General features: G+C 38.2%; 1 protein-coding gene across 1 annotated transcript in view; it reads right to left on the bottom strand.

Annotated features, from left to right (window-relative positions):
* Positions 1-1050: 1050 nt before the first annotated feature.
* The window catches only part of dip2ba (disco-interacting protein 2 homolog Ba), a 57431-nt gene continuing 44947 nt past the window's right edge, over positions 1051-13534 (bottom strand). The window contains exons 23-38 of the mRNA XM_079803322.1: positions 13158-13359; positions 12137-12249; positions 11105-11185; positions 10887-11010; positions 10253-10374; positions 10056-10167; positions 9857-9966; positions 9616-9746; positions 9272-9440; positions 6177-6347; positions 6035-6096; positions 5894-5951; positions 4500-4574; positions 4174-4348; positions 2990-3113; positions 1051-2868 (exon numbers count right to left, since the gene is read on the bottom strand). Coding sequence (XP_079659448.1) covers positions 2616-2868; positions 2990-3113; positions 4174-4348; positions 4500-4574; positions 5894-5951; positions 6035-6096; positions 6177-6347; positions 9272-9440; positions 9616-9746; positions 9857-9966; positions 10056-10167; positions 10253-10374; positions 10887-11010; positions 11105-11185; positions 12137-12249; positions 13158-13359 — 2082 coding nt within the window. The 3' untranslated portion in view covers positions 1051-2615. The remainder of the gene's footprint in view (positions 2869-2989; positions 3114-4173; positions 4349-4499; positions 4575-5893; positions 5952-6034; positions 6097-6176; positions 6348-9271; positions 9441-9615; positions 9747-9856; positions 9967-10055; positions 10168-10252; positions 10375-10886; positions 11011-11104; positions 11186-12136; positions 12250-13157; positions 13360-13534) is intronic.

Genomic DNA, 13534 nt, shown 5'->3' with positions numbered 1-13534 from the left:
TATGTTGAGGATACATTAACACTTACTGAAACGTATCATATGTCGTGTAATCGATCAATCAGTGTTTCAACCGCGGAAAGACGTCAAACATTTTGTAAACAATGTCACGGAGCATAATTAACTTACCTCAGAAGTCATTCAGTGTCCACAGTTGTTTATTCACTAGAGAAATCAACTCTTTCACTAAATATATGACCTATATTAGCATTATATATATATATATATATATATATATATATATATATATATATATATATATATATATATATATATATATATATATATTTCTACTTAACCTCTTAGTGATGTCTTGATTATTTAATGTATATTTAGATAAATCTGTCACGAAAATGACAGCCACTGTGTATAAATGATTATATTTCAACAACGAATTGGAGAAAAAACATAATTTTATAATTAGATTTAGGAGTTAATGCAAAAACTGCCTTATGTGAAGTTAACATGTTTGCACACAATGTGTTATTTGAGTGTTGATTATTATATCTAACCATGAATATCAGCTGAATCTAGGCTCATAGTTTGGGCTCTGTTGTTAACCTTTAATATTATAGTAATAATGTGCAGTATAGTAAGGGCTCCCTAGTTTACAGCATTATCCTTAAGAAACTTTTAGTTATAATTGAATAAATTTAAGGTCAGACACAATTTTTTCAGTAAACCACCGTTTAATAAAAAATAAATAAAAAGCTATTTTTTTAAACTGCTGTACCAAACCCGTACCGAACCGTGACTTCAAAACCGAGGTACGTACCGAACCGTCAGTTTTGTGTACCGTTACACCCCTAATGTAAATATAAATGAATTAGTCTGCATTTTCCTCAGAATTGGTTGCTTTTTCAAAGTGGAAGAGCACTAAATATTTTTACACTGCGTCTACAAAGACGCATGATGCAACCAATTCCCCACAGATGCCCGATTTCTGCCGTACTTTAAGCGCTCGCGCCGGTATAGACACAGTGTTAGGCTCATTCAGTTCCCTATGTGCACATTGCTCAGCTGAAATTACTGTAGTAAAGACAGTAAAAGATTCATTGATGACAACAATACATTTAATTAACATAAAACTTTATAAATTTTGCACCAACACACTCAATATTTTGACAATTAAGAAATGAGAATTAAAAATACAAAAAGAAAAAAGTTATGAGAATGTGTGCGTTGTTAAAGAAAAGAGCTGCACAGAATTTCACATGTAAACAATCTGCAGGAAGAAAGAATAGTTTGATATCTAAGGCCATTTTGAAATAAACATGTTAGGTGCTAATAAATGTTACTGTAATTTTATTAGGATAGAAAAGATATTTCCTCTCTTTGCGCACTCTTTTTTCCGCCCATATTTTAGAAAGCCTTGGTTAAAACACCCTTTCTTTCTACCACACTCGCTCTTCTCTCACACACATTCAACGGTGAAGGAGTGTTCACACTGACAGCGACTTGCAGCAACATCAAGGTCCAGCACTCAGCGACCTCAGGGTGTCAAGTGTGAACAGGGCTTACGAGAAACAGATATTAAACATGAAAATTATCTATTTTGTGACGGTTGTAATGTGTAAAAATATTTGAATTGTTTCTGCATCATGATCTTGAGAAAATTATGCTAAAAATTGCCATCAAGTATGAAATATCAGTCAAGTTTTTGGAGGACCGGATAATAGGGTCCATTTTTTTAACAGTAACACCAGTGAGACACTACATATATAGTCTACACACAAACACCTTCCATCTATTCATCTTTCCAGTCCTTTTACACACAACAATAAGACATGAAGACAGAAACATTCATTTAGGAATGGAACTGTCTTCATCTCGAAACATTTCTGTCACCTTCAATACACACGTTTAATGCATATAGATGTCAAGTTACAAATGTATTCTGTTAAAACTGCTGTGTTCAGTGAGGACAATTCCACAAAACCCTCCTCACTCCAGTTCACTACTGATGTGCATAACATTTGGCAATGTCAGTAAAAAAAAAGAAAAAACTTTTTACGCAACAATAAAACGTGGTGCAGTTATTTTAAAACCATTAAAACGACTAGCAGTTTTGAATAAAAGAAGATATGTTTGTTTTGCTGGTGATACCGTTGATCCATAAAACTAAGTTAGCACTTCCAGAATGAAAACTGAAGGACTCTCCTCTGAGCACTAGCTCAGGAGAGGAGATAAAGTGCGCAGAAAAGCTTCATGTAAGTCCCTCAGGTCTCACTGCAAGAGCACAAGCGCTGCTCTATGGAAGAGGCATATCGGAAGTGGCACCAAAAGTTGGACATCAAAGTCAATGCAACTTGTGAAAATGTGGTTTCACCTGTTTTAAAGGGCAGAAACATGTTCTAAAAGAAGAGCACCACCCTCCTGGATGTCCAGGGAGGGTTGGATGGCTTAAGCCGGGTGACCGCCATTGGTCGAACAGGCCACAATCACATTAAAGAGAACATAAAAATATGTACAAGGCTCAGCGCAGAGGCAGAAATAGGCCTTGGCGGCTTCTTCCTCTGTGTCCAGTTGCGTGCTGAGGGCACAGAGGAACGGCCGCGTTGTAAATGTGGATCTTTGGGTGCCACGTTGAGCGTTAAGCATTTTAGTCCGCTTTAGGCTCACATGTTGTACGCCACATAGATGGGATCCAGCTGGTCGGCCAGGAAGGAGTCGCGCAGGTGCATGCGCTGCTTCTCGCCCCGCGAGTTGATAGGGATGACGCCGGGGTCCACGATGACCACTACACCAACGATGAGGTGATGCTCTTTCAGCACCACGTTAGTGACCAGGGGAACCAGGTCAAGAGCTTCCTGCTCAGACCCACTGAGCTCCACCACGACCACCAGAAGATTGGTCCACGTGAAGACGGCGCTGTACGATGAAGCATACAATCCAATTAGAGACAGGGACTGGAATTTATAGTAACTACAATAAAACTCATTTAGACTTGATACATGCAGACAGGAAGCATAAATGATCTCGAGGTTCTCACCTCTCAGCGATGCTGCGGTGCGCCCGAGACACAGAAGTCTCAATGTCAATGGGATGATAACGCAAACCTCGCAACTCCAGTGTTTCATCCAGTGAACCTACCACAAACAGAGCATCGTGGCGATCTGGTGGAAGATAAACCACAAGAAAAAGGTGTGAGACAGTGGACCAGCACTATAGCCGACAATTTCTGAAGATGTGTGCTCTCCAGAAAAAAATGCCATTTGGGGGGTAAAATATGTGTTATTTTGGCAAAATTCCCATTCCTGGGTCTGTATATCACATAATTGGGGTCGCTTCAACCCGCGGACATGGAAAACACCCCGCGGACTTGGCAACACTGTGTGCAGTTGAGTTCTGTTGACATTTGACAACTAACGTTATGCGTCGCTCCGTTGCTCTGATTGGTTGTAGGTCTATCCAATTGAGGTCTTTCCTGGTTGGTTGAAACACGCCCCATAATCACAGCCCAACGGAGCAGAATCAGACTCTGACTAGAATTGAGTATGACGACGTCAGGCTAGAGACATTTAGTTATGAATTTAGATTCCTGGAATTTCCTGCGTAATTATAATTGAATAACTTCCAGCTATTAGTGCAGGGTTTTTTGATGGAATTTTATTTATATGTGGGAAAATTTTAAATCACAAATAAGACATTTTTTAAAAGAAGTCTCTTCTGCTCACCAAGGCTGCATTTATTTGTTTAAAAAAAATACAGTAAAACTGTAAAATATTATTACAATTTAAAATAACCATTTTCTATTTTATTATATTTTAAAATGTAATTAATTTCAGTGATGACGAAGGTGAATTTTCAGCATCATTACTCCAGTCTTGTCACACGATCCTTCAGAAATCATATAATCAATGTTGCTTAATATTTTTGTGGATTCTTTGATGATAAAGAACAGCATTGATGTGAAATATAAATCTTTTGTGACAATGTAAAAGTTTTTTACTGTCACTTTTGAATGTAATTCATCCTTGCGGAGTAAAAGTATTAATTTCTTTCAAATTTCTGACACCAAACTTTTGAATGCTAGTGTGCAATATTTAATCATTAAAAATGTAATACTGTAAAGTCGTCTGTGAACATGCTTAATCCAATCCAAATTTATACTCTGAATATCTATTTTACACTATTATCTTTATAATATTCATCAATCAGCAGTATATTACAGACCTCCACTGGCATCCAGTAGCTCTGTTCTTCTGACAAATCCCAGATATCCAGTTCTGGCCCAAAGCGTTTCGGTCTCTCCAAAGCTCAGCCGTGTGTTGAAATGGTCTGCCTGCAGGCTCTCCTCACCATAGATGGTATAATAACCACTGGCATTATGAGGACTGTTCACCCAGATCTAGAGAAAAATGCCAGAAAGTGATGAAGATGACAGCTGTCAACATAGAGAATCCTGAGAATATGGAGGAATTTTATATCTGGAGAAATATACATCACTGAAACACTGTTGCATTTGTACGTTTACACCAGTTAAATGTGTGTTTGTTCACCTCGCCCAGATGACAGTCTCCTAATGGTCCTCTTGTCTCTGGGTTCACGATGATTACTCTCACTCCAGGAAGCATCTGAGGTAAGGCAACAAAACAACACGGGATGACTGATATGGCTTATAATAACCATGCAAGATAAACAGCGGTGGGTAGTAACTGATTGTATCCCAGTTGGATTACATAATCTGATTCCAAAAAGGAAGTACTTTTACATTATATTACATTTTACAATACTCATACTACTATTACTTTTATTGATTACATGATTACACGTTCACATAATGGCAGTAAATTATTGATTCTCTGATGTTGGTTAATGGTCGGTTGGTTGGTTATTTTTAATATATATATTTATTTTTATATATATCGTTTTTGTTTCGTTTTTATATAGAATATTTTCTGATATATATATGATACAATACAATCAAATCCATGTGAAGTCTTTAACCCCTTAACTGTCACCCCGTTTTTTGAGAATAGTCATGAAAATGCACTATCCAAACTTGAAAGGCTGTCTTGTTTTAAAGAAGACACTCAGCTTATTATTGCTGAAGTGAAAGCATTTCAAAATATGAAAGTATGAAAAAGTTATGGAAGTTTAAATTTACTGTAAATAAAAAATACTGTAATAAATATTTTTATTTTATATAAAATATATATTTCACAAAAAATGTTTTACTATAAAATCAAAGCCATATGTCTAACCAAGTTGTGTTCCAAATTTGAAGTTGATATCACAAAAATTGAAGTCCCACGAGATTTTGTTTAGGCGCTGTACCACAAATAGCCACCGGGTGTCATCCACATTCCAAATGATTGTTTTTTTGGTGCATTTTCCTGTAAATTTCTGTCTAAATATCACTTCCATTTCAGAACAGTCACCAAATACGAAACTCTGAGACTCAGACCTTTCCGACGATATGTTTTGTCAAGATTAGAAAAGATTTTGATTATAAAGTGGTTAAAATACATTTTGTAATGCGAAACAAGCCCACTAGGGGGAGGAGCCCACTAGAAGAATGTAGAGTACCGTTTCCATGGTAAGGCAATGTCTGATTTCAAACCGGTTTTCACAGGATGAATTTTGAGTTTGTAATCTTTCAAATGATACCTAATTTATGATAATTACTAAAATATATGATACGGAAAAAAGGCGATCAAAAATAGAGCGCCAGGTGTCCTGCCAGCGGGACGGTGACAGTTAAGAGGTTAAAGTAATCTAACATTTCAAAAATAGTTGGAATACATTACTTAAAATGTGTAAAATAACAGATTCAAATACTAACTACCATTTTCATCATGTAATTTGTAATCAGTGATGGACTACAATATGTAAGTAATCTACCCAGCACTGAAAATAAAGTAGGACAGAACTAGAACTAGGATGGCCTTACAGTCCCAGACTCCATCAGCGGCAGACTCTGAGGAGCTCCTCTCTCCACCAGTCTCACTCTATGACAGAGAAAGAAGAAAACCGTCACAACGCAAGCATATACAGACTTGTCTTCATGTCATTACTGCCATCTCACACATACCTGTCATGACGGAGGGACTTCATATCTACGTAAACAGTGGACGGGTCTGGACCAGCAGTGCCCTGATGGAAGAAAGCAGGAATCAAAATAAATCTCTGCTTTTGTGTCATGACAGTTGATGCAACATATTTATTGGCCTAACCTGTAGACAGATTGCCAAGTTGACTCTGGCGCCGAAAGCGGTGCTCACTGCACGTGGAGACAGGCCCAGGTCTTTGAAGAGCTTGGAGAATGACTGCGTGAGGGCCAAACGAGGCCTCTCTTCGGCTATGACGACACAGCTCCTTACACACGATAGGTTCACGCCGCGTGCCTGCACATAAATCTCTCATTAGCTTTTATAGACACATCCACACTCTGTTGATCATCCCCTTCTGTCTGTTTTTCCTCAGTATTACAGGATCAGGTCATTATTTACTCCCCCTCATGGCATTCCGAACCCCTATGACTTTCTTTCTTCCGAGGAGGAATTTTAATAACTTGCTGGTTGTTCCATTCCATTCAAATGATCATATAACACCAATTTTATTATCTCTACACTGGTTCCGATTAAGTTCTGTATCGATTACAAAGTATTGCTACTGACCTACAAGGCCCTAAATGGTTTAGCTCCTGTGTATTTAACATAGACTGTAAAAAAATATGGACGTAGTGTCCGTGGCGTCACCCATAGGATTCTGAAGAACAGTTTTGAAGCGTATAGTAGAGTCGATCTGGCCCTTGCCATCTTGGCAGCGCGTCACTCCCGGATAACAAAAAAATGGGTAAAGAGGCGGGACGTGGGCGGAGCTGAGATGACGTGATGACTAACAGACACCAGACAACGGATATCCACATATCACTCAAAGTGGCAAAGGTACTTTAAGGCTTTATATAATGTAAACGAATGAGTAATACAAATTCAACCCCTCACAGTTGTCATGAAGGGCAAAATTAGATATATAGACCAAAACCATAATTTGTACCAGGCTGTAAACATGTTTTTTTCTGCTTTAAAGCAGGCATTTAACATGGGGCTCAATGAGATTCTGCTCCCTTTTGGAGCCTGTCTCTAGCGGCCGGTCGATGAATTGCAGTTTAAGTCACTTCCATATTGGCTTCAAGATAAACTGGGGGAGGTTGGTATTTAACTGATTTTCTATCGCCCTACAATCCACCACGCTCTTTAAGGTCACAAAACTGGACTTTTGATTGTACCAAGGATATCTTAGCCCACTAAAAGAGGGAGAGTGTTTTCATATTTGGCTCCTAAACTCTGGAAACTTCCTGATAACGTTCGGGGCTCAGGCTCACTCCTCCAGTTTAAATCTAGACTAAAGACACATCTCTTTAGCCAAGTATTCACATAATGCATCTCATAACCTGGTTCTCCAGTTATATCAGATTTTTAGATTTTCCCATTTATTTTGCCTATTTTTTCCACCATTTCATAAATTAAATAGTAAAAATTAGCTTTTTACTATTTTGTGTTGCTTTTTTTTTTTAAAGAAAATTATAAAACTACAATTTAAAAATATTTATTTAACACTGAAAATTTTTTAGCATTCCAGCAGACATTATACAAACAAAGCACAACATAACAGAAAGAAAAAAAAAATTATATATAAAAATTCTTATCTTAGGCCTATTATACCTACAGGTATCATAATCGAATCACTGAGGGTGCTCTATTAAAATGCAGATGTAGGCCAAACAACGGCTCCACCACAGCAGTGAGTGTACAGTGAGATATTTAAGATTATTTAGAATTTCAAAAATATTTTGCAACAAATATTTTTCTATTAATCTATTAGTCTGCCTTTACATTGCTTTAATGCGTTACTATTTCATTATGTCACTTCCGAAACTTTGCAGCGTGCAATTGGCCATTAATCCTTTTTGCAACATGAAAAACAATAGTTTTATTCACTGGATTATATAGACTGTAGACTCGAAAGCGAGCCAAGACCGCTCCATTTACGATCACTAAACGCTGTCGCCATGTCAGTTCATCGCGATCTTACAAAGTTCAATGAAGCTGCTAACAATGCACAATAAATATCTTACTTGCGTCGATTCGTGTCTACACTTTGTTTGTTTGTTAATTTGAGGTTTTGCGAGCCTGTCACCCCTGCAGAAACACGTTGTAAATGGATACATTTGACGTTCTACATACACAAATATGCACTAGAGCATTTGCTAATATACAGTATCAACTGAGGGTGATCTTGCTTGCATTTGAGGGTGCTTAGACAGTGTCTGCAAACGGCCATTTTTGTGTCTATCTCGGACACTTGACTGCTTCCACACTTCCAACATGTTTGCTGCATTTGGAAGCGTGCACGCCTCTCTCTCACATGCGCTGGTTGCTATATTTGATCGCGTCATCAAAAACGTCATTGTTCGGTTAAATTTATTCTGTCTTTTCACTTATTCGGCAAGTGCAATTTTTGCTATTTTCTGAAAAATAATTTCGGTTGCCGAACATTCAGTGCATCCCTAGTTCACAACTTTTATCTCATTGTTTCTGTCGTAAATGAATACATTATTAGCTAACTGCGGATTTGTATTTGCACATTTCTGAAAGGCATTACTTGGACACAGTCACCTCTGGTAACAGATCATTCTAAATTAGTAGACGCATGCATTTTCTGTAAAGTTGCTTTGAAACTATATGTATTGTGATATGGAGAGTGGAGCTTTCAAGCTTCAAAAATGATGCAAAAGCACCATAAATTGATTATAAAAGTGGCATATATGACTTGTGTGTAATATTTTTCATTCTTCTAAAGTCATATTTGAGTTTGAATCAAGAACTCGATAATTCCTTTTTGTAAGTGAATCATTCAGACTGGTTTTGTGAACTGGATCGACCAATTCATTGAAAACATCTGACTCAAAATAATTTGTTTACAAAACAGACATTGTTTCTCTAGGGAGAAGTCTCTTCATATTCAGTCTGTTCTCACACTAACGTGTATGGTTTCAGAAGACTTGGAATATTTTTTCATCATTTTGGAGCTGTAAAGAAAATAAAAATACTCCTTTTGTGTTCCAATGTAGTCATATAGGTTCAGAATGACATGGGCATGTGACTGTACAATACAGTTTCACAATATTGTGGCTTTTACTGTATTTTTGATCAAATAAATGCTTTCTTGGTAAGCATAAGATACTTTCATTTTTAAAACATGAAGAAACAAACCTTACCGACCCCAAACTTTTGAACGGTAGTGAATCTGTATCCTGCTGACTCACCTTTAGAGCTTCAGTCTGTGTGCCAAGGCCCTTGGTGCAGAGCTCCATGACAGAGTATGAACAGAAGGTGTCTCTGATCTTATACTGACTGAGCGTGCTCAGCCACAGGGGCAGAGACGTCTCCAGCTCCGAGGGAGGGATCAGGATTGACTGGTGGCCTGAATAAACACTACACACACACACACAGATACAAATTACAATGGGTATTCTACAAATTGCATGCATAACATTGTGTCCTAACCAGGTGCAGTCAAAGCTTAACCTTAGATTACCATAGGATAGATGTGATTTATTGCATTACGCCTGCTTAGGTCAAAGTCACAGTCTTTGACTGTGTGTACTACCTTGACAGACACCACAGCACAAAGCCCAGGCCACAGTAGGGGTCCATGCAGATGGCAATTTGTCTGGAGGAGTACAGCTCACATTGCAGTTTGATGGATCGGCATAAAGCATTGACCCCTGAGTGAGATATCTGAAAGAAACACACAAACAAACCGTTTAGGACCTGACCAGACAAAATTTTGAAAAAGATACTGCATATTTGTTCTTGCCAAAAACAAGAGGAAAAGAGACAAGTCTTGCCTTAACTCCGGTCAGCATGCCTGTGGTGGACACACTGAAGTCCAGGTAGGCCAACATTTCTGCAGTGGGGGGTTTATAGATCTGTGGAGGCCGTTTCCTGGGAAGATCATCTGCACACACCAGATTGGACAAGTCAGGGATACCAATTCTTTCATCAAGTAACACAAAAGTCATTGGAATATTTGTTTTATTTTGTGACCTGTGTCTATGATATTCGGCCAAGTCTTCACATTCACACTGGCTGCCGCTTCTTTAGACCGCAAAGTCTTCATCAGGGTCTGAGTCGTGAGGATGCATGCTGCTTTGCTCACCTGATACAGACAACATTTCTCAGATTAATATGCTATGCTCTATAAAATCATAAATGGATGGCATGTGCAAAATAGTCAGACTCACGTCAATGATCATTCGGACTGTGGGGAGAGTGGCAGCAAGATTCTGAGGATGAGGAGGCCTGACGGTGACTGGTATACAGCCGGCATACAGACATCCATAAAAGGAGGCTATAAGATCTATGCCTGCAGGAAAGAAGAAAAACTCGTTCTTGACAATATGTTGTGTGTTATTTCATGCTGTTATTTCTGGGTCTTTAAAGGGACGGTCATCCCCCAATAATGAACATATGTTCAAATGAAAGATTCTGCCAAAATTCTACCAATAATTTTAATTAAAAAAACAAAATCTGTGCCTTCATGTGTTCATTCTAGCTGTATGTTAACTGAGGTGCAGTCACATTCATCGTTGGTCTGTGAATTTTTGTTTTCATTAGGAATCTATTTGATCTGGAATTTTTCATGAGGGCTAAAGTTTTGCCTACACAGATTTTGCAACGAGTTTAAGTTGGTCACGTGGATATCACTTGTGTTTTCCAACAGATAGCTGCTTGGTTTGAAAGTGACTTCTGTGTGAGCAGTGCTTTATACATTGCCAATAGACAATGGACTTTGTTTGCCTGTAAAAGTTCACCGAAATTTCGCTTATGTGAGTGCACCCTAACGTGTACTGTGAAAGCTGGGATGAAAGACATTACCAGGAGGATAAAGCAGTACTACGTTGTCTCCAGTGTTAATTCCTCCTCTTTCCAACAAAGCTGCAGTGATCTTCTCTGCTCGCTTGTGCAGTTGAGAACTTGTGGCTGTGCTCACTGCTACACCCTGCAGGCCAGAGCAAAGAAAGAAAAAGCCTCAATACAGAACGGCCTGATGGTTTGACTACATAATCAGTTTGATGATCATGTATGCATGTCACCTTTGCATTCAGCAGCATATAGAGAACATGATCAGGATCAGTCTGTGCTCTCGACTGCAGGGCTTCAGAGAGGAACTGATGCTACAGGACAGAAGAGGACAAGGTGTCAATTCATCCATACAAACCACAATATTAATAAGAGTAATCTTAGCCTTTAACATAAAATGAAGACAGCAATTAATTTAAAGCACTATTTAAGCAAACAGCAATATTAAGCCAGCAAATAAAACAGGTCTAAGGTTTATAATATCAGGGGTAGATGATAGTTCACACAGTTTATTTGTCTTTAAACACACATAGCAGGACACATGCGGGCAGCGGCACACCATGCAGTATAAGAGCGTGTGTGTGCCTAGAGTTTCTGAAATGTAATGTTTATGTAATGTGAATTAAAGCCACATTTGTAAGACATAAAAAGAGATAAAGTTGCAATTACAATTGTGACAATGAAGTCACAATTCTGTGATATTAAGTCAATTAGGTCCATTCTGACAAAAGGGTCAAAATTCTTCAAAACACTTTATACGCATTTGTTTTGTCTCTGTAAGGCCCTGAGGTTGCTGTTGTTGTTGTTGCTGGAAGCAATGGGGATTTAAAAGCTCAGCGCACACAAATAGCAGAGCGTTGCTGGCATTCAGGCTTACCATGTTAGTGGGCCACACACAGAGCTACAGCCCCCCGCACGAGAGAGAAAGACAGACCAGAGCACAAGCTTAGAGGAGACGAGGAAAAACTCTGTTCATCTCCAGCTCTCCTTAAACTATTTGTGCTGAGTTAGAATTAATTTATTATTTAAACTAGATATCAAGGAGGAATCCAGTGGTGTTTGGAGGTACCTAGAAACTGGATGCTTGATGTTGCAAAATAATTATAGTATTCTGTAATATAATACAATTATTTATTTTTTTACTCTATAACTATTATAGAGATAAGAGGCATTACTGAAATCTTCATGTCCTGGGACATTGTGCAGGGATGCATGGATATCAATAGTGAGTTTACTAAGCAGTAGTCTTGTAATCTTTGGCTAACCTTTCTGGATTGTTCTTGGTCATCAATGAGCCCAAGATCTCTCCCACTAGCCTGTGCGATCCTCTTTCCTGCCACCAGGTTGCCCACCATGATGGAGGCCGGACCAACTCCCACTGTGAGGAAAGACAAGTTTATATTTTTTAGCAAATTTCACACATAGTACTTTAAAGTTGCTGTTGTTCCCAATTGCTTCCACTTTGTTATAATACCACAAATAGTTGACCGTGGAATATTTAGTAGTGAGGACATTCACAAAGGGACTTTGCACAGGTGGCAACCTATCACGGTACCATGCTTGAATTCACTGAGCTCCTGAGAGCAACCCATTCTTTCACAAATGTTTGCAAAAGCAGTCTGCATGCCTAGGTGCTTGATTTAATACACCTGTGGCCATGGAAGTGATAGGAAAACCTGAATTCAATGATTTGGAGGAGAGTCCCAATACTTTTGGCAATATTTCTTCCCAATACTTCTTTTCAAAACGCAGCTTTTTCTATGCAGTTTGGCTGTTCATCCACAAACACAGTATCCGGTCACTGAAACCAAACTTTTTGGAAAACTCTTGCCATGTTGAAGATTTTTTGAAACTTTGAGATTTTGGCTTGTTACGTCAAATAACCTATTTCCAGGCTTCTGATTGGCCATTTACGGTTAGGGTTATATTGCCACCTGTTGGGTTGGCATGCTCTTGACAGCGCTATATATATGTATATATATATATATATATATATATATATATATATATATATATATATATATATATATATATATATATATATATATATATATATATATATATATATATATATATATATATATATATATATATATATATAATAAACAAATGTTTAATTTTAAAAATGGATTAAAACAAATAAAAGGGAAAGACAACTAAGGATTTTCCTTTGAACTATTCTGAGTTAACTTGATGCTTAAAGGTAATTCCCCTCATCAAATTCAGATAACGGATCGCATTTCTGAGAAGTGACTATTTTTCAGGTTTTGATAGGTTTTTCAGTACCTGGCTGCTTTTGTCTCGGTTTTGGAAGGTTGGTCACACACGTATGAGGGCACATCAGAATGTTGCAAGGGTGCAGAGATCCCTCCAGGAAGTGCTGTTTGGTCTCGGACACATGAATACCACCCAGAGGAGTTTTGGGTAATGTGTTTGCAGGAACCAGTGCCAAACAATACAAGCCCACCTGATGGATACTGTCTATTGCCTGTGGGAAAGCATGCAGGGACAAAAGCAGGAAGTCATGACACCTATTACTGTGAAATAGAGGGTCAAAATCTATAATGGAAACTTTAGATATTGTCAATTTGTCATTGTGTTCTGCCTCATTACATTAAGCCTGCCAGCTCAGGTCCATTCATTTCAATGACCTACTTCAGACT

Source organism: Gobio gobio (assembly GCF_949357685.1).
Source record: "Gobio gobio genome assembly, chromosome: 21".
Lineage (NCBI taxonomy): Eukaryota > Metazoa > Chordata > Actinopteri > Cypriniformes > Gobionidae > Gobio > Gobio gobio.
Note: the sequence above shows the minus strand (reverse complement) of the source record. Positions and strands in the feature narration are given on the sequence as shown.